Genomic DNA, 27,701 nt, shown 5'->3' on the forward strand with positions numbered 1-27,701 from the left:
CGATAAGAAAAATTCAACATTCCAGCTGCAAAGCTGCAAGGCCGAGGTGAGATTAACCCTTTTTATTGCTGTGAAGAGCTGAAAACCTGAGGGAAGAGAGAGAGGAGATGCTTAAAGCTGAAAGTCTGTTGTGAAGCTATGATATATCAGAGTACCCGTTGTGATTTCATGAAGATATGGGGGGTGGAGTGTTCAACTCGTAAGCAAAAGCACCTGCGCTGAGATAGGCAGATGCTGACGCAGCTGTAATTTCATGAGAAGTTTGGACAGGGAAAGATGAACCAGATGAGGACTTTTGCTCCAAACGGGAAAGGAGAAAACCTCAGTCCGTAGAGATGAACCAGATGAGGACTTTTGCTCCAAACGGGAAAGGAGAAAACCTCAGTTCCTAGAGATGCTCCCAGAGATAGTCCTAACGATGAAGATGATGAAGACCCTTTGCTCCCAGGGAAGGAGAAGGGCCTCTGTTTTTGTTTCTGAACGGCTCAACCTTAAAATTGTACCCCAAAAAACTTCAAGAGTGGACCCTCGAAAGCAGTTGTGGGAAAAGCTGCAAGTCGGGGGAAAGGACTCACACGCAGGCAGAGAGACTCCTCTTCCTAAATGGACTGAACAATATTTGGAAGTGGGCGGCTGTCTCGTTGTGATACTGTTTTCATAGCATGGACAAGAAGAGACTTCTCTTTCTAAATGGACTGAACAAGGTTGTTATGGAAGTGGTAAACAGACTGAACATCTTAAGGCTTGTCTTTTTACATTGTCAGTGGGAGAAGGGAGGAAGGTGGGGGGAGGAGGAGAGTTCTGAAGGTGGTATAATTTTTTTTTCTTCTTTTAGGTCTGTTAATAAACTTCTTTATATTCTTTCAAGTTTAGTGCCTGTTTTGCATTTCTCCTAATTCTTATCTCACAGCAGATAAACAGTAATGAGTATTTTGAACCAAACCACTACAACTGGGAAAAAGCCATCCTCTGGAAGTGTACGCTGCAGGTATAAAGAGTTACTGGCAAATAGACAACAACTTTTTCCAAAACTTTTTCTACATCATCTTCAAGATGCAGCCTTTTCTGCCTTGTTATCTAGTCAGGTAAAGTCCATCTTTCACAAAATTAAATTGTTCTGGCTTCCGACAAGCCCCACATTTCTTAATCTTTGAAACTACTCAACTGATTTCCTGCCTTGTCTCTTCAGCCATATTAACTTACTACAGCACATCCATCCAATACTCCAGTTTCTCTCACCACATCCAGCATGAAAAGCTGCTTTCAATGCCCTTCAGGGCTCAGCTTTGCTGGTTTTGCAACACTTTTTGCCCTCAATTAGATCAACCTTTGGCAAAGCATCCAACAAACACTTCTGTGTTCTCTTCCATGGGACCCCTAACGTACAAAGGTGCCAGAAAAGAAGCAATAGTAATTTCTTCTTCAGAACAACACCAAGCTGGCAATGGCACATGGCACTCAGCAGTCAGAGTGATGATATATGGCAACTATCACTTCTTAGGCACTCAAGTTGATTTTCCACAAATCCCCAGACAATCCACAAGCTCTTACAGTAAGAATTGGGAGCTCCAGGCTAGCACAGCACAGGCACAGCATTATAAGTACAATTAAGCAGCAATTGTTAAGGTAACACTTTGTCCCTTGTAATCCCAGTACAAAAACTTGGTAATCTCTGATCAAAAGCCACCAAAACCATGACAAGGGGTGCAAGCTGATTGCAGAGCACTCTGCTAGCACAGTAACAGCAGAGACTCAGGCCTTTCCATCAGCTGCAAATACCCACATGCAACATCTGTTGAGTCAGGGCTGCTTAGAAGCAAGGATTAAAGCGGGAATCAGACAACATTTTAAGAAGTATTTTCCATGGATTTTTCTCTTTAACTGAAAAGACTATGAAACCGTTCCTTATTACAAAAAGAAAAAAATAAAAATCAACAACAAAACTATTCCGTTTGGCTCCTTGAAGTGAAAGCAATTTTTAGTAAGTTGTGCAAAACTGTCCAAAGACTAAATTTTAAGGAAGTTTTGTTAATAAAAAAAAAAAAAAAACAAACCCACACTTCATGTTGCACTAAGGAGTGCATCAAAATTCAGCTGTAGACATAGTAGGCATGTGCTGGATCAGTTCAGACTTCCTGAAATGCCATTTACAAGCAGTGAATTTCAGGTAAGCCACGTACACTAAAAAGGAAGTGAGACCAATAGAACAGGATTCACTACAATGAACTCCGTAATACAAATCCATATTTTAAATCAGCGCAAGTAATTCTTGTTTTATGTAAACCATTCTACTGCAAAATCAGCTTGTACAGCACACAGACCACTGTTAAAGCAGCGTAAACACCTGGCTTGTGAAAAACACACCCTAGCAAGCAGGAGGCAACCCAGCAAAGGACACAGTACCAATGTGTAGAGTGTAAAGCTCCAAAAGATCTATCGCTTTCCCTTCATCATCCTAAAACACTTCCCAAAACAGCTCAGAAGGACACCTGTACCAAATCAGAATATAAACTGCTTCACTGCATAGCCACTGCAACCTCTATTAAGACATTGTACCACAGCAAAATAAACCTCTTGTGCTGTTACTTGGAGAAAGGAAAATCCTTCTACAGTCCTTAATGAAATCTAATCTATAATCTCAAAACCATTCAGCAATTTCAACCCCTGCATAACATTTGCAGGAACACAACTGTGCTTCTATGCTTCCAAGCTAAACAGGATTATTTCACTGCCTAAGTACACTGGCATCTTGGCTCAATCCCTGTCTTGGCAGTTTAGGGGCCAATTCCTAAATTGAACTCCAAGATGGACAAGTCTGACAATACCAGTCATTGTAAAATTTCAAAGCAAACAGGGTGGCATTCTACATAAAGATTTATGTAACTTAAGTTGAGAAGCAGACCTGTCTGTTAATACATTAAGGGAGATGTAGGACAATACCTATCTGCAGCACACTTTTACAGAAACTTCAATGCACTAGCTTGCGTCTGCCACAAGTCATCTGAGGTCCCTCCTCTCTTTGTACATCACTTCCAAAGTTTATCTGCTCCAAATGAGCTTTTCTGTCCATATTAATGACCTAGAAGGTGACACTGCTTCCATCCTTGACCCTGTGTCTAAGTGAACAGCTTAGCCTGCTGCAGCCTCACACAGAGCAGGGACAGAAGCTCTGCCCACCAACACCTCACCTCAAACGGGGCAGGGACCTGAAACTCCCCCATTTCTACATGCAGCAGATTACCTCAGGTCAGGGCTCTGTGCAAGGACAGCCTTAAACCACTGCACTGAACATAAAGTAGCAGAAAGCAGAATTTTTACAATGCTGAGGTATGTGTATTAAAACACTGTCTTCAATGAAATATTCTTCCAAATTTTAAGTCAGATGATCCACTTTTTCCTGCCTGGATTTGCATAATGAACCAAATTTAAATTCACATATCTATGGTGAAATTAATCAAATTATTATGAAGCTTATTGGCTGGCCCAAAAGCATCTAATCAATTTATTTAGAAGTGTTCTTAAAATGTTTGTGAACTTACAGATTTCCCATCTCTTCAGTATTCTGTAAAGGACTTGCATTTCATCTGCACTCTCCAACCCTCATAAAGCCTTTCCCTCATATAAGTCACATGTGGCTACAACTTCAGTATATTAAAGCTCATTCATTATCACCTACACTTAACAAATCCATAGTGATGAAATAAACTCTGCTGACAAAATTTTGATTAGATAAGCATTGCATGTAAGAAAAAAGCTGTACGTAAGAAATCCAGGAAAGCGAAAGAAAAACCTGTATAGTCTCCACAAAGACAACAGGACCATGACATTTGGATCCCAGCTTCTCGTCACTACCAAATGAAAAAAATCCTGATATGAAACCAGCTGCTGACTGTCAATTATTTTAAGAGCATAAAGCTTTATATGGTTACAGAGAGGAAAGGCCAACAGAACATATTAATTAGTCCATTCATGAGGAAACTGAATAGCTTAGATACAGCATGTCCCTTCAGTGTCCAACTTGTCACACACACACCTGGATCTACTGACTACCAAGGGCACAGCTCAAGTACCTTTTACTATTGTACAAATTAGATTCACTCAGACATGGGCAGATGTCAAATAAAACAAGGCACCCTCATTCAGCCTGTCCAGAAAAAAAAACAGCATAGGGAATGCTGTGCATCTGTGTTTTGGTTGAACTTCATGTTAAATATTATCCACTACATTTAAGAATTAATATTTCTGAAGGTTATGAATTTAGGAGTCAGTATTACATGAAAATGAAAAACTTTTTATTGTACATTTGTTCTTTATTAGAAAAGCTACTTTTTAACTTAATGGACTAAGTTGCAGTGTGTATTTCAAGCCCTTTAAAGCCTTCCGCATGAGCATTCAAAAGGTGAAATGTTTTTCCATTTTTCACCAGAAATTCTACACATCAAGTACACAGTAATAACCACAAAAAGAACAATAGCAACAGGCAAATAGCAATTTCCTTTATACAGCCCACAAACTTGATAAATACTTCTCAAGATATTACAGCATAAAGGTTAAAGCCACGGTTATGATCATGCAGAACTGGGAAAACGAACCAGTTCCTTCACCTCCATCCTGCACCGAAGACTAATCTCTATTCAATTCACAACTTATCCCATTATATCTTACACACATTCACCCTTGCAATAATGCCATAAGACCTAATGGAACTGTCCACATAAATATTACCTGTTATTGCAGCTACTAGTGCTGACACAGAGGAGTATCAATGTAGGCAAATCCCAAAACACTCTTCATGGTGGGTGTCATTGGCTGTGAGCCTTGTCCACTCAAGTTATCAGAGCACAACCTGACCCAGCCCAGTGCTGCAGACCATGAAAAGGTGACTGCTATGCAACTAAAATGTCCTTAACAGCAACCACCTGCACAAATTAAATGCCAGCTCCACAAAGTAACTGTTGTGTACTTTACAGAAAGTCTTTTCTGAAAATGACCTCACTAAAATACAGTCAACGTCTGTAAAGAAGCTCCAAGAAAAATGTATGTATTATCAGTAACTGTAGCATCACCATAAGAACACTTCAAGGTATATAGACCGATACTTGGAAAATTTATACCTAAACTTCTCATTTGATAAAAAAAAAAATTCTATCAAGTTCCAATTTTATTAAGCAGATACTATGAAAGAGATCTTATTTTTAAAATAATGAAATAATGAAGAATATTACATATTATCGTTGCTACTCAGCCAACTGCAGCAGAGACTTCGCGGACCTTGTCCACAAGTGATCTCAACATAAGAGAGTAAATCAAATCAACACTATCTCCTGGGTAAGTCAGCTGGATCAGGACAAAGATTTCTCTGGCTGCTTCATAAAGAATCCAGCATCTGGACCGGAGACTGTTATAAAAAAATCCTCACAGGGCCTTCCTGAACCAGCAAGCAGATCCTGGAAGAAGCTAAGGGAAAGATGACTACAAACCAATGTTATCTTTAAGCTGATTTTCTCTTGAGTGAAAGCAAGACAGCCTTTCAAATCAGGCACTATTTGCAGATGCCAAACCAGAATGAGGACATTAAGCAATAGTGACTTTTTTTTTTTTAATTAGTTACTAAACAAATCACAAAACCACATCTATGAAAATATCCAAAAGGTTCCAGGAAGAGGGAAGCCTAAAAACCATTTAGCCTTTCTCTTAGATCTAGGTAACAAGAAAGGCCAATCACATGTAAGAACCCAAACTGGTTCCTACCTAGAAGTTGAAGCAATTACTAGTCTATTGTAATAAAAGGATTTTTCTTCAATTTAAGAAAAGAACAAAGAAAAAATTTTCATTGTGTAGCTTTAATGCTACAAACATAGGAAAACTTAGAAATTAAGGTGCCTGAGGGAAGAGCAGCTCTTGTAGCTTGAGCTCTTTCGTGCCAAGAAAAGCTCTGAAGTTGTCTACAAAGGCACTGTTCTCCTAGATAATTACATCAGAACAAAGCAGCAGCTCCAGAGTATCAAAGTTTACGGTTTAAAAGAAAGCACTCAAGCACATTACTCATATTACACTTACACAAAAAAAAAAAAGAAGCACAAAGACTATCATGGAAAATACTAAAATAAGATGCTGCTTAATCCACAACTGTTACTGGAAATCTGGCGAAAAAAAAAAAAAGAAAACACTGGGACTAATTACTCCAAAGAAGTGAGCTGGCTGAGGAGCCTACAGCACTAGAAACACAGCATTTTTATGGAATCCATCTGAAAAATAAGACATTGCATCACCTAATTGTGGTCTCTAAAACTGACCTTGTCTCCACAAAAGCAAATCCCTTAAGTACTTAATTAGGTACAGTTATCATGGAGGTTCTTCCTTTCCTGTAATGTTTTAGGAGTGTGGTTTAGCTACTTGATCCCCGAATGTTCTTGTTTATTCCAGCAGACAAGAACTACAAATTTTCAGGAAAGCTTCCATTGACTGCTACTATTCCCATCATTGTTATGGCAGATATAGCAGACTTGTGTGGTGGCCGATTGACCAGTGGTACAAGAGACAGAGAGGGATCTTGGTAAGACAGTCTCTGGTGCCAAAGACTTAAGGTTATGGTGAGGGAAAGAAGCCTCTCCCAGGATGCCTTGTCCAATTATGGTAATGTACCCCAGCTCAGCTCGGTTGACTCTTGGTGCTAGCCACACCCCTGTACTCAAGCTTGAGCTGCTGCATACTCAGAGTCATTTGCCTCTAGAAACCTTCACAAGTTGTAGCAATAAACTGCTTTCTGTGGAACTCTAAGCAAGGACCCTTCTCAACTGCTTGTCGTCGGCTTAATATTACTGAAGCCATCCCTGTGTCTGTGTGCTTATGTATGTGAGCCACAGAACTATAGGAGACTCAGTAGTAGACTTGCAATCCAAAATTGGACGAGGACAATAAAGCGTTAAGAACCTGACATGCAGAATAAGCTTTTGTAAGTAACAAGTTAACCCTGCTAAAGGTTCCCCATACCCACCATGTCAACAGTTTTACTGCTGTCTAGAACACTTTCAGCAGTCAACAGTAAAAGCCTTTGGTAGACTGATCACTACAGACAGGTAAAGCATTGTGGTTAATCACTTATGAAACCATATATTGCTCTGTCCTCCAGCTCTTTCCTTCAACAATCAGGTTTGTCCATGGTTCCCATGAAGGGCTCTACACTCACAGCTTTCCAGACTCAAATAAAAGTGTTAGACAAATGGCACAGTTATTCTAAGTTAGAGAATAATAAAAAAAAAATTAATTCCCACATTAGCATTTTGGGCTTTTTAGAAAACATACGTCAGTTACTCACAAAGAGTCTCTCCACATCATCTCTGATAAGCGGAAATATCTCCTCTGTTCTTCATGTACCTGTGGGCAAACAGAAAAGAACTGAAGCAGAGTCACACACAGACATCCACAGATAGCACCTGCCTCTCAGATCCCATGGATTTTCACAAAACAAACCAAGATTTGTTCCAAACGTTCATGCACAATCTGTTTCCCCATTTCACTTACTTTCCCTGGTAAAATTACAGAGATGAAGGAGCACAAAAGCAAGAAAAGCGCTTCTTGTTTGCATGCATTAGGCTGCTCTTTGCTGTGGAAACAAGGATGAATTATGAAAACTAATCAAGTGAACAGAGCACACATGCCCTAGATTTTTTCAAATAATCTCTTGGTTTAACCCAGTTGTTCCTGAGCCTGCCTATCCCATGAACAATTTACTAAAATGAAAGCTGTGACTCATTAAAGCCACCTTTTTAGAGAGAGAGAAACAGCTCAAATTATTTATAGGCAAGATGTAATCACATTAATTTGTATAGAAGAGGCCAAAATCTTAATGACTTCCATTTCTAAGATCCAATACTACAGTTGATAAACAAACTCCTAGTTCTTTTTTTTTTTGATGTCTCAGGAGTATGGTATCTTACAGCCTTTAACCAAAATGAAAGACTACAGACTATATTCTGGCTTGTGAAATCATACCTCCACTTGAAGGGACAGTGAAAAAGTTGTAACATTTCTATTTGCTGACATTTATTTATTAGCAAACATTGCAAAATATGAACTATGCAATACCCCTGAAAAGAGCCACACTTCAGATTTTTACATATTTTTACATTACATACATGTCTTTTACATATTTTACATTTATAAACATAACTGAATGATAAAAACTTAGTAGCTGTATGCACTGGATATTTCTTTAAGCAATTTGCTATTAATTCACAGCCCAAAGAAGAAATTCCTTTTTCTTAATCAATACTTTTAAGACACAAAAGCAAGTTTTTAGGTAAGGTCACAAAACAGTAGCAGTTTATCTATAAAAAAAAATAAAAGCTTCTATCTCATCCTCTCCCCTTCAACTGCTCTGTAATATGACAAATAAAATTTTGACTTCAGAGAGTAGACACAACCTCTCCTAATTTAAGAGCCTGTCTAAAATCTTATTTTGCTAAAGCAGACTTAGACATTTAGCGGAAGGAAATAGCACACAGTATTTGTAAGCATGAATTATAAATTCAGTGTATGCTTTGCAATACTTTAAATATGCCACAACTGAGACAGCATCAAACCAAATTGTTTGACAGCACCTAACTTGTCCATTCCCTCCCACTGACACTACAGCAGTTGGTAGAATAAAGTGGTTCTTAACTCCTGGTGTTGCTACACCTCAGGACATCCTTTTGTTTTAAATAAACTTTAGGTTTTCCTCTGTTAAAGAAGTCTGCTGAGGAAACAGGATGGGTTTTATCCATCCTCCATCACAAAACTAGCATTCAGAAAGTGCCACATCACCTGAGCTGTTCTCCTACCATCATTACTCTGTTATTTGTGAAGTCCTATGTGATGTGCAATGTGGTTACTGCAATTAGGATGGATGCTGTAGTCTCAGTCCTTGTTTTACCATCCTGTGGGCATTGCACAGGCTTCTCTAATGAGACCTATACATTACACAACAATATGAAGGGATCAAAAATATTCCATGTTAAAACAGAATTTTTCACACTCAGAAAAATTTTAGTTAACTTTTATCTTTAACAATAGAGCTTCTATCACCCTCAGTGTTGATTCTCCATTCCCAGCATACAGATATCAGAAATTCACACCTCGGCTTATACCTCTGCCACAGAAAGGACAAATCTGATCACCAGCACAAACTTGCATCCCCCTGCCAGGAGCTGGGGGCTGAATTTCTGATTACTGTGCAAGGTCCTGAGATCTCTGGGTTGCAGGGTTTGCTGTTGTAGCTGCTGTTATATTTTGCCATCATTCCTTCATAAATGCAAAAAGAAGTCCATATATTAATGAATAAGGATTCATTTCCTATATAAACGATTACATTTGTTTTAACCATCTTTAGCTTGAATACAGGAAGACAATTTAAAAGAGGTGTGGTTGAGACCCATGTAAAATTGTTGAGCATTCCTGAGAAGTTACACTACTTCCAACTCCATAAAGCAAACACACTGCATGCATTGTCATATGCCGTTGAATGCAGCTCACATGGTGGATACCCTGTGAAACTTATTTTTATGCCTGTAATTCATCTGTCAGGAAGCTCTAGATTATTCAGGGCTGATAGTGCACACTGCTTATGTAGGTTACTTGTATCAGTTACAGCCAGCTCTTCGGAGACAACAGCAAATTAGTGACACAAGAGATGCCAAGGAGTGACAAAGTGTGCAGGGCACAGCCTAGGAAGCCATTAAATGAACAAGCCCACACATCCTCAGGGGCAAATGCAACCATCCAGGGAACGTGAGAAATACTCGTCAGGTCAGAGGCCAGACCTCAGCAAACATCACTCCTACAGCAGGCAAGTTGTTTTTAAATTATTCTCAGAAATCACAAAGTGGATGCTGGGATTGAGCCTGATTTACAGTGGTAACACAGTCCTTCCTCTAGCACAGCAGAAAACCTGAATCAAAAATTAACAAAACACAACTGCTGAAAAACAAGAGTGCTCATGAAATCCAAGGGAGGAAGAGGTTGAATTCTCACTTGGGAACACTACTGAGGGCCACAGTCCCATGTTACTTAGTTTGACCCAACTACCACTTGCCTACCTCGTGCTGGACCAAACTACCCAGTTGCACAATCCAACAGAAACAGCTGTCAGGGGACAAGCAGTGCCAGCACAGCCAGCGCTGCCTCAGCCTGGCAGCTGCAGCAAATCCCTGGCACCCACCACGCAAAGAGAGAAGGAAGCAGCACTGTCCCTTTCAGCAGCAACTGATTAAATCTGACATCGATCTACGCTCTTAAAAGAATGGCTTTAATCGCTAAGTAAATAATAATAAGAGAACCTCTCTAAACACAGAGAATATATGCCTAAAAAAGTGTTATCATCTTAGAAGTCAGATGCAGACCAGCCTGATGTAGGCAGTTTTCAGCATGAACTTCGTACACATTTCTGGAGAATAGCACAGCCTCCCAGTTTTTATAACAGGCATCAGAGTTGCGTTGCCCAAGAGCAGCATTAACTTATATCAACTATAACCTGATAATCATTACCAAGCAGAATAATTTACTAACTTCCACCCACAGACCAGAAGTATATAAGTACTTAAACGTTTTCCATAAAAATCGAGTCCAGACACAAAAGAAGCACCATATTATAGATTACAGAAAATACAACTGAAGTTACCAACTTGCTTCAGTCAGCCAAAGTCCTGCATTTTGAAAAACTCAGTGTCATAAAGGAAGATGACAAACTGTTGAAACACATCTCTGGGTAGGAGAACAGATCTTATCCTAACAGAAATTTTGCAACTGTATTTGTAAAGAAGTCTTACCCACCAAAAGCAGTGCTACGGTGCTTGTCAACTGCAGTTACAGAATGGCCTTCATTAATGTACTTTAAAAATATGTTTGATAAGTATTTTTTTCAACCTATTTTAGGAACACAAAATAAAACAAGCTTCAGCATGCTCACACAAGCTTGGAAGTCTTCAGTAATACTTCAAGTATTAAAAAAACCCAAGCTTCTTGGTGTAGTATTTCACTCACACAGAAAGAGAAAACAGTTCCCTGAAGCAGACAGAGTCATTAATACACCGCATATAAACCACACCTAAGTAAAACACCTGCAGTTTAAAATGGCACCATAGGCAAGAAGAAAATGCTATATTACATTGAATAGCTGTGCTAAGCCTAACAGACCTGGGTTGGATGCCCTTATATTATACTCTCAACATTGGGAGCTTCAGCAATTACAGCATAGCATAATCCAGTCCCAAGGAACGAATGGACTTCTCTCCCATTACCTTGAGCCCTAACAAGATCATCTCCACACACAGCAATCCTAGCCTGGGACCAAAGAGAGGGGGACAAGGAATAGGCTGCAGATGACACACCACAGTCACAGTGAGTCTAAGATGCCAGCACAGGGAGGGGACAAGGATGCAGCAGAGACCAGTTCCCCAAAACACAGGAAAACACGTGTGAGACTAGCCAGCTCCCTGCCAGAGCCACAATGACCTGACAGGTTAGTGACTCACCTGGGTTCACATCAGCTCTGTTCCCTGGACAGCAGCACTGCTCTGTCTCTTCTGCTCTTGGCTCAAACATCTGCACCCTCTCATCATCCTCAGCTGCAGTTCCAAGCACTGTTCAGAGCTGTGCACAGCACCCAGATGGTCTGGCAGCAGCAGCTGCCCAAAATGCTGTTGTCCTCCCACTGCTGCTCCTATAGCCACAACACAGAGCAGGCCCCTACCAGTGTGATGCCCATAACTCCTGCTGTTTGCCCATGTCTAGACAATAAAGCAGCTTCCATGCCACCCCTCTCCTAAAGGCAATGCGAGCTTCTGCCTCTGTGCTTGTGACTGGAGGAAGATTTTTAATCATTATCTCCCAAGAGCGCTGACAGTACAAAGTTGTGAGTCTTACCCACCATGGATTGCTTCCATTTGCCTGGAACTCCATTCTGGACAGTCTATGTCACAGATTTAGAGGCACCAACTAGAACTCTGGAAGCATTAATGAAAAGGCCATTTCACATCAGACTGGAAACAAGTGATAAAAACAGGAGGTAAAAGCCTGTGAAGCTTCCTAGTAAAACAATGCACATACACTGCAGCAGAGTGAAATCTTCCAGTCTTCACAAGTGACTCCTGGATAGCCAGTATACATTATCAGGCAATAAAAGCAAAAAAGCTCAGAACATTAAAGCCCGTTTTCCCATTTTCTGCTGTAAAACCTTTTGGCACCCTCTCCTATATCACACACCAGAGTATCAGAACCACCCACATCACTGAGAAATTGAATCCTTGGTATTTCCTTATTGCTACCATTCAAGTATCCTTGTGACAAGCCACCTTGGAATCACTTTCCATGAACGCCAAGCCCTCCCACCTGCTGTTACTTCCATCAACAATGTCCATTACCTGGAGGCTTCACCTAAGCTACATCCTTGGGAGAAGAAGAATCTACATACGCAAATAAAGGCTTGGGAAAAATACTCCTAGATCAAGTTAGTCAGTATGATTTCCAACACCCATCACTGTTAGCAAGCTTACTAATTTTGCAGTGATGTTATGGGCAAAGGTGGAAGCTAAGGGAACACCAGGCTGCTGATCAACTCAGAGGCATTAGTTTTCCTTTACTTTCTAAAGCTATTTTGAGCAGACCTTGAAATGGCACAAACACTGAACTGACAATTCAGGACACACTAGGTCAGAAATTTACCCAGCGCACAACACAGCTAACACTAGTCACTGCCTTATCGTAAGCCTCACAAATGACATGAGAGCTGAGTGAGATGCGCTCCGCATGTTGATCATTCAGCTTTAGTTAGTGGCACATGGATATTTTCTAATACAACAGTTTTAAAAGCAAAATGAGATTTGGATTTCTGATTACACTTATGCTAGAAATGGACGTTAAGAACCTCCCAAACACAAGGATCTTGAACACCAGTACAGTAACAGTCCAGCTTTTTTGGCTCCAATAACCACCTTGAAAGAAAAGCCAGAAGAGAAGCCATACAACGTTTAGATAATTGATTGGCAGGGAACAAAAAATGCCAGGATCATTCCAGATGTCCCAACTTGTACCAAGAATCATTTCTACCCTTAAAATGCCTCTTTCTTAATCATCACTAATGAGTGATTATTCTCTGACATTACAGATATTTGCTCTCAGAAAATGGTTTGTCTGAGCAAATCTGTGAACATCAAAGTTTCTTATCTTACCTCTCAAACAGTGAATTTGCTAAATAAGACAGTTCAAAATGAAGGATTGTCTTACCTCTGAGCAGCACAGCTTAAATTGTTAGCTCAGTCAATCCACGATCAATGCAGCTTTAGCTGCATTCTGATAAGATTTCAAAGCTACTTAATATTCTACAAATATATACATTTATCTTTTTCAGGTAAGCTGAACAAACTTCTCAGAAAGCCAAAAGCAATCAGTCTTAGCAGAATCTGCTTGAGTTACATATCCTACTTTGTACAAAGCACTAAGCTTCCTGTGTCTTTGTCAGCTCTCCTAATAAAGAACATAAGGCTCTGTAATTTGATCTACAAGAATTTAACAATTATAGAGTTTGTTCATCAAAAGAGAGTTCTGATATTTTCAAGACCTTAGTAGTGCCTAACATCTCAAGTATATAAACCAGCTTTTGAAAGCCCTTGGAAAAAAACTGCTCCCAGGGAAGAATTAAACATGACATGGTCAGAGAGTCCTACAAAAGAAAATTAAGTATTTTTTCATTTGAGCATTTGCATGTTAAGTATTTACACTGCTGTGAAGAGTTTAGAGTGCAGGAGTTTTCAAGAGATGTACATTTCCAGTGGACTATATCCAAATTATTATATGTAACAACACAAAAGCCTTCTAATTTCTGTCCCAGTGAAGGCTGACAAATTGTGTAAGTTTTCAGCAGACATTGTTGACACTTTCGAAACATGTTACTCACCCACACAGTCTCTCAAGTCATCTATTTTGTACTGGGAAAATTAATCAGAATAATTTTCAATGTGTTAATTTAAGGAAGTCTACTGCAACATCTGGAAAAGGCTATGTAAGGAATACAGAGCATGTACATACATAAATATTTATGTATCCTTCAAACTAGGAAGTCTCAGACTACCAACAGCACAAAAATATCTGAATATTTTGATCAACACTCAATATCTTTAAAGCTACCTTGCTTTCTTGGCTACATGAACTGTTTAATTAACCTCCATTAAACACCAAGTTTCATATCAGAAAAGCTCCACACAAAAGTCAGACAGGAAAGCTCAGACTGAAGACCTAATTGGCCATGCTGTCTAACAGCAGGAGCAGTGACAGTGAAAGAACACTGCCTTCTGGCAGCTTCCTTCTGCCAGGGTTTTAGGGACTTTCTCCCACAAACCGCATCTGGAATTCAGGCTTGAGCACTTCAAAATTCACTTTTTTTCTTCCATTAATTTGTCTAATCACATTTCAATCTAATTTGCACTCAAGATATCCCATGACAATGGAGTCGTGATATAATTATACACTGGGTAACAATGGAGTTTCCCAATATAATTACACATCACAGGAAAGCATCCTTCAGCTACCACCTCAAAAATTTCCTAATACACCACCTGAGGGGAGGCACAGGGTTTCCCTGCCCCTGCTCAGCCTCATTTCCGATCAGTTGGTTTGTGTTCCCCTGTGTGGGCAAGGACCCTCGGGGCCCGTGATTGTAACAGTTCCTCGGCAGAGCCCCAGCCACGTGGCTGGAAAAATAAACATCTCTGAAACATCTACCAAGAATCTGGCCATATATATTTCCTTTCCACGGGACTCCTGGTTTGATATATGCATGTTACAGTAATCCCCACTGTAGCAAATGGTGGAGGAATGCAGGCAGGTCACCGATCCCTAAGGACAGAAAATTCATGAGTAAAAACCACTCTAGATCTCTCTCTTCTCATCTTGGTTTGGATATTCTCTCTGGACTATGGAAGAATCGTGATAAATGGGGCTCTCTGAGCCACAGAAAAAAATGTATCTAGAAGTTAAAGGAATCCTTGAACAACAAAACAAAAAAGTAATGCAACCGGGAGATCTAGAACATTTTTTAAACTGGCTTTTCCAAAGTTTCTCCTGTATTTCTCGAGACTTACTTTTTATATTGAACCTCCTGGAACTTGTCATGGGTGTTTTTGGGACGAGATCTGGGATAAGGTAAGGGATCAAACAGAACATGGACTAGTGATAGAAGCTCTCCGTGCATCTCTTGTAATCAGTGAAGCTCTTGAGGAACATTTGTATGGTCCCATTACCCCTAAAGCAGAGGATCATACTAATTCCGTGGCCAAGACCGCGCGGCCACCATCTCGGGAGCACATGACTGCAGCCGTGCCGGCGGAGGTGCCTGCACTGGATGCGCCCGGCCCCCTCGGGAGCATGCACCTTATCGCGGACCCCATCCCTGTCTCGGAGTCCCCTGCCACGCGGCCGCGAGTGAGGGAGCGATGTCGCAGGCACCGCGGGTGCCGTGGGCCACGAGCAGCCAGGAACCGGGGGTCGGCGTGGAAACCCGCTCTGAGCACACGGCTCGGAGAGCCCTGCGGAGGGAGAAGCAGCGGTTTCCACAGTGACACGAGAAGCCGCGCAGCACAGCGCCGAGTTGAAACAGGGCCACTCTCAAAGCAGCGTGGAGTTTGTGGAGTGGAGCCGCTCACAGGGCGCGGAGCCAGCGGCGATGGCAACGCGGGGCCGCGCAGAGCCCAGACACGCGCCGGAGCAGTGCCGCTCAGAGAGCAAGGAGCAGCCACAAGGCGGGGGCCCGGCTGAGACGTCGGAGTTGGCGAGGCAGCAGCCATGCAGGACCGGCAGCCACGACGAACACGCAAGCACGTGATAGGAGAAGTTATAGCAATGAAAATCACAGGAACTGTGAAATGGTACAATGTAAAAAACAACTATGGATTTATAACACGAGATGATACAGGGGAAGATCTATTCATCCATAGAACTGCCATGAAAAAGAATAACCCTAAAAATTACCTGTGTAAAGTGTAGGAGATGGGGAAGTTGTACAATTTGATATAGTGCAAGGAAAGAAGGGTTTACAAGCAGCAAATGTTACTGGGCCTGGGGGTATTCCCGTCAAAGGCAGCCGTTATGCACAATATTATAAACAATATCCATCCCAGCAACTTCCCTACCCACAGCCTACTTTCCCCTTTTACCCTATACCCAATATGAACCCTTTCCTAAGTTTACCCCATCCCCAGTTTATCCCTAATCCATTTTTCACCCCATGGCTTCCCTATACAATTCCATTTCCCTCCAGTTCCTCTCCAATGCCAAGGGCGGGATGAAAAGGGGCAGGGAAGAAATTAAACCCTCTCCTGCCTCAGTTTCCCCACAAAGCATGCCTGGAGAGTTCTGTCTCCCTTCTGTCAGCCCTAAGATGTTCCACAGAATCTGTTTGGACATTTAAGGAGTCAGGAGGGTGGCTTGTTTTGTCTTGAAACTGTTCTTGTTATGTTTATCCAGTTGTTTTCATTCTCCTTTTATTAAAATAAAACGGGTGAGATGTTGGGGTCCCTCCCCCCTGCCATGGAGCCCTGGGAGAGGGGCCCTGAGGGGAGGCACAGGGTTTCCCTGCCCCTGCTCAGCCTCATTTCCGATTGGTTGGTTTGTGTTCCCCTGTGTGGGCAAGGACCCTCGGGGTCGGTGACTGTAAGAGCTCCTCGGCAGAGCCCCGGCCACATGGCTTGAGAAATAAACATCTCTGAAACATCTACCAAGAATCTGGCCATATATATTTCCTTTCCACGGGACTCCTGGTTTGATATATGTGTGTTACAGTAATCCCCGCTGTAGCAATCACCCATAGTAGCTTCCCACCTCCAGTGCCATACTGGCTGCAGAGACTTCCCCACTATAGTTTCCCAAAGAATCCTCCCCTGCTGATCCACCCCTCTGACCTACTGTACTGCTTCTTTACTGTATGGAAAGCTGGGAGCACCTCCACACTGAGCTACACAATGTGCTGCCTGGTTGTGTTAATTGAACAGGAAGTTTCACTGCAGTTTAGTCACTAAAAGAAAATTATTATTTGCATACACAAAGTATGTCAACTTTCTTACTGTTCATGGCAGGATCCCAGGGCTATGTTTCGCCATTCCCAAGTAGTCCAGGTTAATTCTGACATCTAGAACAAGGTTTGGGAAGAGAAGAAAATTGTCACACAAGTTTGCACACCATTATCCACCGTAGATGTTATTTTAAAGAACTGCAGGGTAGAGCATCTCCAACAGAGTTAACAATTGGCTTCTGCAGCCCTCTGAGCTCTGTCTCTAGTGTGAGTGGAAAATTGTATAGCCCTGCTTCTTGCCTGAATGGAAAGTTCACACAACTCACTAAAAATCTGTGGTATCCTGCTCTTCATATATGGAATATTTCATACAGAATTCCACAAGATCACAGCTCCACATAAAATCAATTTCAACAGTAGTGCAGAAAAAAAAGTCAGATCTAATTTTTTGCTTTGAAGCTACTCATGCAGTCACTGTCTCAGAATCACAGCCATCATTTCATGTAAATCACTAAATGCATACAAGTCACAGGAGGTACAGAAGTAATACCTTGCACCGTGGTCCCAAGCCAAGCCCCCTTCTCAAAAATTCCCCCCAGCAGCTGTTACTACAGCAGGAAGCTCTGGCTGGGCTTGCACAGAGAGCACCAGTCACAGAAGAGCTGAAATAGCACAAAGTTACAGTGAAAAGTCATCTTACAGCCATGAAGAATAGGATAGAGGGACTTAGGAGGAGACACTGCATTTCTTTTTAATGCTGAAAAGATAGCACAACCAATTCAAAAGGAAAACAGCAGGCAGTTACCTCAAAATACAAGGAACAATCAGCAGCGCTGTCATTTGCACTGGCATTAATTTTTTTAAATTCATTTTAACGTAAAGCAGAGTGAAGAAATGCTGGCCATAATGCTTCCGTTTCCTCTGCATTTCCTCTCAGAAAAGAAAAAAATGAAAACATTGCACTTGGCAACCCATATTCTCAACACTCATCATTTACTAAGGGTCACTTCTATAATTCAATGAATTAACATTCATTGAATGAACAGTATTTTTTCAGTTACAAGCCCTTGCCAATCAAATTATTCATACAGTTAAAACAATAAAATGATACTAACAACAAAATCACATAGTAAAGTGCAGGTTAACCAATAATAATGGATCAGAAGCACTATGGGACATTCAAACTTCTTAACCAAAACAAAGAGTTTATCTGAAGATGAGAGGCTATGGAAGTCTCCTTTCATTAAGCTTTTGATGCTCCTCCTTAAAATGTGTCAAATTATTTTGCTTTTATATATGCACAGCTTTGGATGGCAGCAATCAGAATGACTCATGTTCCAGAATTAAAATACCATTGTGTCAGGAATGACACACAATTCATCAGGAAGCCTCTTACACAGTTTGTTTTGGTGAAGAAGGCCAGAAAGACATGAAGTTAGAAAGTAGTTTCTGGTGGCAAGAAGCCCTTTAAAACTGGGAGTAAGATCCAGCTCCCCCCCATCCCCTATAAGGGCGTTTTGCCCAACCTGCGTGGTGGCAGAGCCGTGTCAGGCTGCTCCAGTGACACATATGAGCATTTACACTGCAGGGCCTTGTGAAAGGCTCTTAGTAATGAAAGTCTCAAACAATGTCAGACTTGTTAGACACATCTGGGATGGCACTGAAACAATAAAGTCAATACAAAGATAACATTTTCTCCTCTGACCCATGCATTTTTTCCTCCTCCCATTTCTTTTTCTGCCATTAATTATTCCTGACTCCTTGTTTGGGACGGTAAAGTGCTGCCATGCAACCTCTTACCTTGCACATTGATGTTTTCCTGCCCAACTCCCTCCTACCATTAATTTTACCAATGAATAAACAATTGGAACTAGTAGTGGGAGCTGGTGACAACCATAAAGTGGACTCTTTTATACACACATGGGGAAGACAAGACACTGCTGCACAGCAGCCCCACACCATGTGCCCTGGCGCCTGGCAGCACCACTAGAAAGGTGCCAGCACTGCCATCCCCTGCTTCCCCATGAAATATGTCTAAATTTAATCACTTCTTTCACACCACACCAGCAGATCATTACAGCCTAACCAGAAAATACACTCATTCCCCATGAGGATGATGAAGTGGGATCTTCTTATGTCAGCTGTAATCTCGGGGTTATTTGCAGGGAGAAGCCACATTTCTGCCTCCAAGCAGCCCTTTAACTTGTGAATCTCTGACCTAGGTTGAGCTTGGATGTCCTCCTCTAGGTACAGCTGTGCCATGGAAGAGCTCAGCACCCTTGGTTGCCTGTCCCTGCTCTCTGCCATAAGGCTCCAGCCAAGCTGCTCTTAAGTACTTTCTAGCCTATTTGCTCAGGATCAACCAATACAAAGAGTGATTATTCAGGCTGTTTAAACCACTCCAGCTTATTTTGGTTGACATTCTGTAGAAGAGCTCACATAAATGTCTACGCTGCCAGAGGTAAGGTTTACAACACCCTCACTGAAATATTTTCTCCTCCTACAAACTAGGAATGATAGCCAATAGCAAGAGAAAGCCAGCAGCAGACAAGAAACCCGACTGTCATCCCAAAAGAAGCCAGAGCTGTTGGCACACTCATCACTGAAGAAATCAATTTTAAGAGGACAGTAAGTCTAGTGTACATCTGCTCAACCCTTTCTCTCAGAGAAGATGTAACTTGGAGCTCTATGAGCCAGGACAGCCATGTGAGCACCTACAATAATACTTCACACAAACCCCTGCCCTTGGAGGAAGGCAAGAGATACTGGTAAAGTCCACCACATTGCCTTAAGGCTAGAAGAAAGAGAAAAATGCTACCACCACAAGCTAGAGTTAGACTACTTGCTTACTAAGATGTTATCAACAATAACTGGGGTTTTTTTACAGTTGTACCCAACCCCACCCACTGCCACCACAAACACCAGAAAAATAACCAGTGGAAGAAAGACTACAGCAGCATAGCAAGATTTGGGAACAGAAACTGTCTTTTTGTTCTGCACATGGGAGGCACTATCATAACAAGGTCTTGGTGCATCACTGTGGCTCTTAATTATCATCAGGTAGACACACCAGCTAGAACACTACGAAAAAAAAGATAAGCAACTGCAGTAGGAACACAAAATCTCAGAGTCCCTACCTTCTTGCTAAAGGGAAGTGCTAGGGGGGTTGTACCACAGTTCATTTAGAGCCTCACAGCAAAGTCCTCCACATATCAAAATTTACATTAAGACAAGGTACTAAACCATTCCTGAAAAAGATTAGCAAAGATACAGGCCACGCTCTCTTGTAGCAAGTGATACCACCAACATCACTGAGATAAGAGATGAGTTAACAACACTTCCACCAACCCCAAGACAGGTGATAATATGATCATCTCATTACTCTTATCCTTTAAATATCAGAACTCTGTTTGGACATTAAGGACAAAATTTTCAGACTCAGGGGTAAAATATGGTACCAAGCCTCACTTGGATCACAAAACTCCTCACAATAGTCCTTTTATCATTAGAGATGTCAGTGTTTGGTACTGCCCAAGCCTAATAAGGAACAGAGACAGTGAATGCTGGCACATTTACTCCCCTATGACAAATGTGAGCAACCACAAGAGACTGGGCAGATTTGCAGAGCCACCAAGGCAGCAGCATAAGGTAGCTCAAGCAATCTGGTAAATTCAATATTGCTGACTTATCTAGATTTATCCTCAGATTCCTTTGTAGTTTAAGTGTTTAATTCCTAATTTCTAGCTTCAATGTGTAAAGTCTTTTGTTTGTATCTCTCATAGGACATACACCCCAGTGGAAATACTTCAATTTCACTGTATAAAAAGAAGCTTAGAACAGCAAACACAAGAGCCCAGATTACATTTCTAACCATAAAATCATTGCTATATTATAAATTCAACATTAAAGAGAACAAAACTGGTAACACTGTTACTGTTAAAAGCTTCCAACATAAACAGGCAATGAAATATAGTTGTTAATAAGTGTCAGCAATACAACCTCACATGTATTTTATAACTTGTAGTTGCTACTACTTAAAAAGTTGCTAACAGTGAGCTGAAAGATGATCAGGGAGGGGGCTGGTAGGCATAAACTATTAACACACATCTTCTACAACTCCAGCACCATGGTGGATAATCAGCTTCTGAAAAAAAAAGAAACACATATACAGAACACGTGTCCACGTCTGTAGGATTCTAGTGCCACTCACAGCTTTCTTTAAATAACAGATGTGCTACTCGCTTCCTCAATTCAAAATCTGTGGGCAGCCATAAACTTGCCCAGAACCATGTGTTTTGTAACACTGAAACTGGTTTAGAAGCAGGCACTAAGAAGCCAAAAGTTGACAAGGCAGAAGAGCAACCCATTTCTCCCTCTTGCCTCCCTTCAAGAGCCAGGTATCTGCCAGCAGGATGCAGGGCAGTGTTTGAATCCTCCAGAACTGAGAAAAAGTCATCCCCCTTCCTTAATGTAGTGTAAAATTTCCGTTTTAATATAAACATTACCTGAAAACACGAATTTAAGCATTACATGGATCATGTGGCTTCCTCACAGATGGAAAGCTAATTGGAGAACAGCAATCCCAGGGAGAGCTCTTTAAAGGCATCTGGAAACATGACTAGTTTGAAGTGGGAGCAATGCCCTCGTCCTGCTGAGCTGAGTTTGATACTTCATCCCCAGAATTTGATGCTTCATCTGCTGGGAAAAGATGTGCTGCTTTCCCTCCACTCACCTCCAGACACGATTCCTGCCTCTACCTGTGAGAGCAATAGCAAGGTATAGTGACAGGGTGAGTTAGCAAACAGATAAAAACATTAATGAGTGGGTAAGTTTCCCATGAGCTAAGCAGCATGAAAGAAAACACCCTGCAATCACTCAAACATTAGCTCTGCCAACGGAGCTGAAGCAGGAGATCAGGGCACAAGGCAGGACCACCCAGAGGCACATCTGATGAGGTACCTGCAGCACCAAACTGTCTCCAAAGCCTCCAGCATCAGATTTTGCTGAGTGTGAATCTTCTGCTTAACTTTCAATCCCTAACAAGTTTATGAAGAAGTTTGAAATTTAAAATAAGTATTTTGCATTCTTCTCTTACACATTTATTTTAAAGTGTAAAAAACATACTACAATCATGTATGACAGAACCAGAGCTTCAACTTTAGAAAGCCAGTACACTACAAACGTGCTGGGTATTTCAGATCATCATCTTAACTTACTGCTGGATACCTCCCGTTAGCATTATCAGATAAGGTCAGTTATTCAAAGGAATCAAAGTTCTCACAATACTAAATTAAATACATGTGCAACATATTCAACTTAAACTAGAACAGATCACTCACATGGAGATCCCAAAGAACAACCAGGGAAAAAGAACTGGGTTGATATTCATGTTTGTCCTTGCTTTTTTCAACCTGTAAGATTCTAGTATTTAATAATTATCACTCACACTCATTCTGCTTATTTTTTTCATTACATAGCACCTCACCTTCCTCATAACAATTTGCACTTGACCAGATGGTTATGGTGTGAATTAAGCTCATTTACCATGCACCATGGTTTTCACTTGTCATGATGCTAAATCCTGGTCTGCAATTTCTGAATAATAGACTGATAAAATGAGTTTATTTGTCTCACCAAGAAAAAACGAACAAAGTTCTTTCCTCACTGCCCTGCAAAGATGGAAATTTACATTCATAACAGGACTCACATGATTCGTGGCTGAGTACTACAATATTTGTTAAAACACATACTTTGAAGTCCTGGGAGCAAGGACAGGCACTCAAATCACCCCATCCCTAGTTTTAACCGTGAGATCCATGCAACACATTCCCAGCTTTGCGCCAACTGTTTTATTTCTTGCAAGGTGGAACAGCTTAGACAGGACCTCTGTCCTAAAGCAGCTTACACCTCCCACTTCAGGCAGAGACTTCTGAGAGGCAGGACAAACAAGTACATATGCCAGGAGGCAGGAGCCAAAGCAAGTGTCTGACATCACGGGTAAATAATCATGCCGCTTTACCTACTGACAACCAGTTCTGCTCTGGTCCCATCCACACCCGCACAGATTACAGCAGCAGTTTTGCTCTGTCAGTAGCCTTCCATGTGCATCACTGTCTGGGCACCCTCCAGAGAAGGGGCCCTTGAAAAGGGAGAGCAAAACATGCACTCTGACAGTTCAAGCAGGCATGGAGTCCCTGGTAAGATCAATGCTCTTTAATAAGGAAATGGAAAAGGGTCTGAAGTTTTCCCCAAAAATTAAGCAACTACAAGTAAGGGCAAAAGCTCTAAGAACTTCTTTAAAAGCAAAACTTCTGGTCACAAGCTCTTTTCATGCGTACTTTCTCCTGTACATAAGCTTGCTCATATTTTAAATATTTCACATTAAAGAAACCAAGCAGAATAGCTGGCATTGCCAAACAAATCTCACATTTCACAACTACAGAGCACACCACCAAGCAGCTGCATCAGTCACAGAGAAGGTAAAACAAAAGCCCCAAGCAATCATATGACCATTGACATTAGTATTAACAAAGCACTGATTCCACAAAAAGAAATCAAATTACCTATTTCCTACAGCGAGTTTAAAGCAAAAATATCAATAATACAAATCAGTAACTGGGGCATTCTTCAAAAAGTAGTACAGCCAACTCACTTGAAAACAGCTTCTCAGAACAGGCATCAAAGACATCAAATTCATTACAGGACACTGAATATGGAAAATCACCCAAATTTTCTTAGTTAGTATTCTGAAATACAAAGGCTAATTAAGGGAGTCAGGTTTAAATATTGTCACAGGTTGCAAGCTCCTCCTCAGCTCAAACAGATCCCCTACTACCTCCAAATCCAACAGATATCTTCAGGAAATCCACTTCTGTCACCAACACCAAGTCACACATTCCAACTCCCTGTATCTCCCACCCCAATGCACTTATAGCCTGGTTCCCTTGTCAGAACCTCCTGATACAGGATATAGGCTGTCTGCACTACATGGCATAGGCACAGTTACACCCCAAAACACCTCCTACTGTGTAAACCCCGCAGAGACAAAGCTCTATGAAAATAATTCAGACAAAAGCAGAAAATTTTTCAATTCCCCTGAATGCCCACTGAAAGCATGCCTTTGCTCCCAGAGACTACAATCTAACATTGTTGGATTACTTCACAGTTTTTCAAAGATACTTTGCTTAAGGCTAGCCAATATACTGAGAAGAGTTTCTTCCACAGCAGTGTTTTTAATTTATCCACAAAAATCTCACAATTTTAATAAACCTGTTGCATCACAGTTAAAAAAGAAAACCATAAAAATGCTTCCAGTCAGTACTCTGACAATGCAATACAGCTATGAAAATTTTAAAAATCTGAAAGTAGAGAACCTTGAAAGGAAAGCAGAACATACGTTGCCCCAGCTATTTAAGCTTTTACCTCCCACTCACACTAACATCCATAAACACTATGCCAGATCTGTGACAAAAGCATCCATCCCTGTGAACCCAGGCTGTCAAAATCAACTCTGGTAAGCTTTTAAGGGTCATTAGAAAAGTTTTGCACTATTGATACAGTGAAACAGCCAAACACTGAATATGTTCTAAGGCTGCTGTTCTTAAAACACTTCATAATTGAACAATTTTTGCCATAGTGCAGTTTCACAGAAAGTTTTGCCAGCACAGACATACCATCTTAAAGAGTTTAAAACAAAGCCATATACTAGGCATCACAGCTATTTCAGCAACCTAACAACAATGAAAAACACAAGCATTTCTGACAGCTTTGCTTGTGGTGTTTGTGGAGGTGATAGAGTAGTGCTAGCAAAAACACTTCCAGCAGAACACTCTGCAGATTCCTTTGGAGTCTCTACCAACACTTTCTTTGTAGCGTTGATTAAGTATCCCTTTCTAACAGCTGGGCCACACCAAGAACATACAGTCCTGGAGGTAACTTCAATGATCTCTTATTTCAGACAACAGAGGTTCTATCTTTAGATCCAGACAATCTGGGCTTGATCACCATTGTCAAAGAAACACATACAAGTATCGTATTATGCTAAGATACATTCAACATGAGATAGCTTGTTGATTTTTTTTTTTTTTTTAAGATCTCCAGCATTTTTCTCAGCCTGTTGGAAAACAAAACAAAGAAACAACCACACTTGTGACTAGAATTCATAGAACCGTAGAACAATTTTGGGTTGGTAGGGACCTCAAAGATCATCCCGTTCCAACCCCCCTGCCACGGGCAGGGACATCTCCCACTAGACCAGGTTGCTCAATGCACCATCCAACCTGGCCTGGAATTCAGGGAGAAAAGGCAAGGCTTTACTTTGTATGCCCAATCCCACTGTGCCTCTGGACAGTTCATGTGCCAGCAGAAGAACCCTTCCTGCAGTAGCTACATCTCACTTCCCCTCTGAGCCTCACAGGCTGCCCCAGTAGTGATACCAGCTGCACATACTCCCTTTCCTGCTTTGCCCCCACAGGCTGCCTGAGATGATCCCAATGCTCATCATCATTCCACGGACATGCTCTGCTGTCGTTTGGGGGACTCCACTGCAAACTAGATCAGGAAATCTGGGCATAACCCTTTCCCTCTGGCTGGGTACATTTGCTGATCTGCTTCATACATCACCAGAAGTTGTGCCAATGATACCATGAACTGCAGAAGGCTCCAAGCCACTATTACTGCTACAGATCAGGTACATTTGAACTACGGCCTCAGATGACTTTCAGTTTAATGAATCTTCTATAAAAGAGCAGAAGAAATTCTTTAAAGTAATACTAATTTTAAAAAAGCTGGCTGGGGCAAAGTCAGTTTAATTCATTTTTGACACCTAGTGTCATTGGCTCACTAGAAGCAGTCTTGCTTCTTTGAAGCAGAGCAGCATGCTAATTTATGCTGGCACCTCACTACAATTTTTTGAACTTTAAAAGTCAAGGAAAATGTTTAGAAGCACAATTTTGAAAATCATAGCATCAAAGAGATCACCAGAAGTGCATTCAGGACAGCATTTAATCCAAGTTACTACACAAACTTTTTTTACTATCAACACTCTCCAGCATACTCTAGTATTAAACAGGAGTGCAGAACAAGCTCTACCATGAAATCAGAGAAGTGGGAAGAGTGCCCTGAAGGTTATTCATTAGCATTATCTCTATGTGTAGCTCACTGGGGAAAGAATAAGGAAAACTCCTCCGTGTCATTCTATTCAAATGTATGAGGCATATTTAAATGGGTAAGGGAAGTATTTCTTATGCAGATTTCACAGCAGGTCCAAGACAGCATCAGTTTCATTAACAACACTCAGAACATCAAAGCTGAAGAAACCTTTGCCATACAAAACTGAAAAAGATGTGCACCTTGTGTCTCCTGAATGATACAAAGGAGCCGAGCCAAGACTTCCAGAGTTCTTAAGTTAACACCGCACTTTTCATACGGAGGTGAAGAGTCCTGACCAGTACCTACTAAAAACAGAGCTTGGCCTAAATTTTACGCGAACAGGGAGAAGAGGAAACTGGCAAGTTAATTACAACCTACAGCTACGTCCCCCTTTCTAATGGCTGCTTCTCAGAACTAATCCCCAAAACTCCTTCCTGCACCCAGACCTCGTCCAGCCTATTTAAAGACCAAGGAACAATAAACAGTGACGAGCAGAACGAGCCGGGGGAAGGAAGAGAACGATTACAATGGCTGCACAATGAAGCCTGGAAAAGGAGAGTTAAAGACACTTTTTGCGAGCGGCACAAGCGCCGCAGCCCAGTCCGCACATGCCGCCAGCTGCGACCCCGGCCGGGACACTCCCGCTCTGTCCCCAGACACTCCCAGCCAGGACCCCCGTCCTGCCAGACCCCTCGTCCCTGCCCCGCTGCTCGCCCCGCCGGACACGGCGCACTTTGGCTCTGCCCCTGCACACCCCTCGCTGGGTACCCGCTGAAATGGGGGCACCCTCGTCCTCCCTCCCTCACCAGCGGAGTCCCCCCACTGCCCCATGCCGACCCCCCCCCCGGCACAGGGGGTACCGCCCGCCGCCCCCCAAAGTGCAGCCGGGACACCCCGGTCCTGTCCCGCAGGCAGGGAGACCCTGCCGCCAGCAGCGCTCCCCCCGCGGCCTCAGGGCAGCCCCCGGTGAACGGGAGACCCTCGGGGCAGCCCCTCCGGTGCAAGGCAGCCCCCCCGCGCCGCTCACTAAATGCGCCCCGCTCCCCCCCGCGGCCGCAGAGGCCCCGCAGGACGCAAAGCCCCCGGCCCCGCCGGGCCCCCGAACGGGGCAGAACCGAGCGGCGTCCCCGAGCCCCGCCCTCACCTGCGGCTGCGGCCGCCCGGCCCCGGCCGCGGCCCCACTCCGGAGCGTCCCCGAACTGGCGAGCGCGGCCCCCCTCCTCCGTGCGCGCCCGACCCCGCCCCGCCCGGCCCCGCGTCACCGGCACGGCGGGGCGGGCACTGCGCCTGCGCGGGAGCTGGGCGGGGCGGTGGGGGCTAGGGGCGGGGCCCGTGGGGAAAGGGGCGTGGTCTCTGTACGCGTCGGGAGGGATGGAAGGAGGGAGGGACGAAGAGAAGGAGGGAGGAAAAGAGGAAAAGAGGGGAGAGGGTGGGGTTGCAGTGTACGGGTAAAAGCTCTGTTAGCAGGACTTGTCTCCAGCAGCTTGGTGCATCAGGAGAGCTGCTGGAA

The 27,701-nt window shown here is 42.4% G+C and overlaps 1 protein-coding gene across 6 annotated transcripts in view; it reads right to left on the reverse strand.

Annotated features, from left to right (window-relative positions):
• The window catches only part of KLHL13 (kelch like family member 13), an 88,062-nt gene extending 60,636 nt beyond the window's left edge, over positions 1 to 27,426 (reverse strand). For 2 of the 6 annotated variants that reach the window (XM_042027605.1, XM_042027625.1), the window contains exons 1-4: positions 27,336 to 27,403; positions 21,547 to 21,798; positions 17,094 to 17,158; positions 7,319 to 7,377 (exon numbers count right to left, since the gene is read on the reverse strand). In XM_042027605.1, the coding sequence (XP_041883539.1) occupies positions 7,319 to 7,338 (20 nt within the window). In that variant the 5' untranslated portion in view covers positions 7,339 to 7,377; positions 17,094 to 17,158; positions 21,547 to 21,798; positions 27,336 to 27,403. Of the gene's footprint in view, positions 1 to 7,318; positions 7,378 to 11,513; positions 11,576 to 17,093; positions 17,159 to 21,546; positions 21,799 to 27,335 lie in introns of those variants that run through there. The other 4 variants (XM_042027597.1, XM_042027609.1, XM_042027636.1 and 1 more) reach the window with 4 other exon arrangements.
• Between the last annotated feature and the right edge of the window lie 275 nt (positions 27,427 to 27,701).

This window comes from Corvus kubaryi, unplaced genomic scaffold, assembly GCF_017639235.1.
Source record: "Corvus kubaryi isolate FWS band 111438036 unplaced genomic scaffold, C.kubaryi_AGA036_p1.0 130, whole genome shotgun sequence".
NCBI classification, from domain to species: Eukaryota; Metazoa; Chordata; class Aves; order Passeriformes; family Corvidae; genus Corvus; species Corvus kubaryi.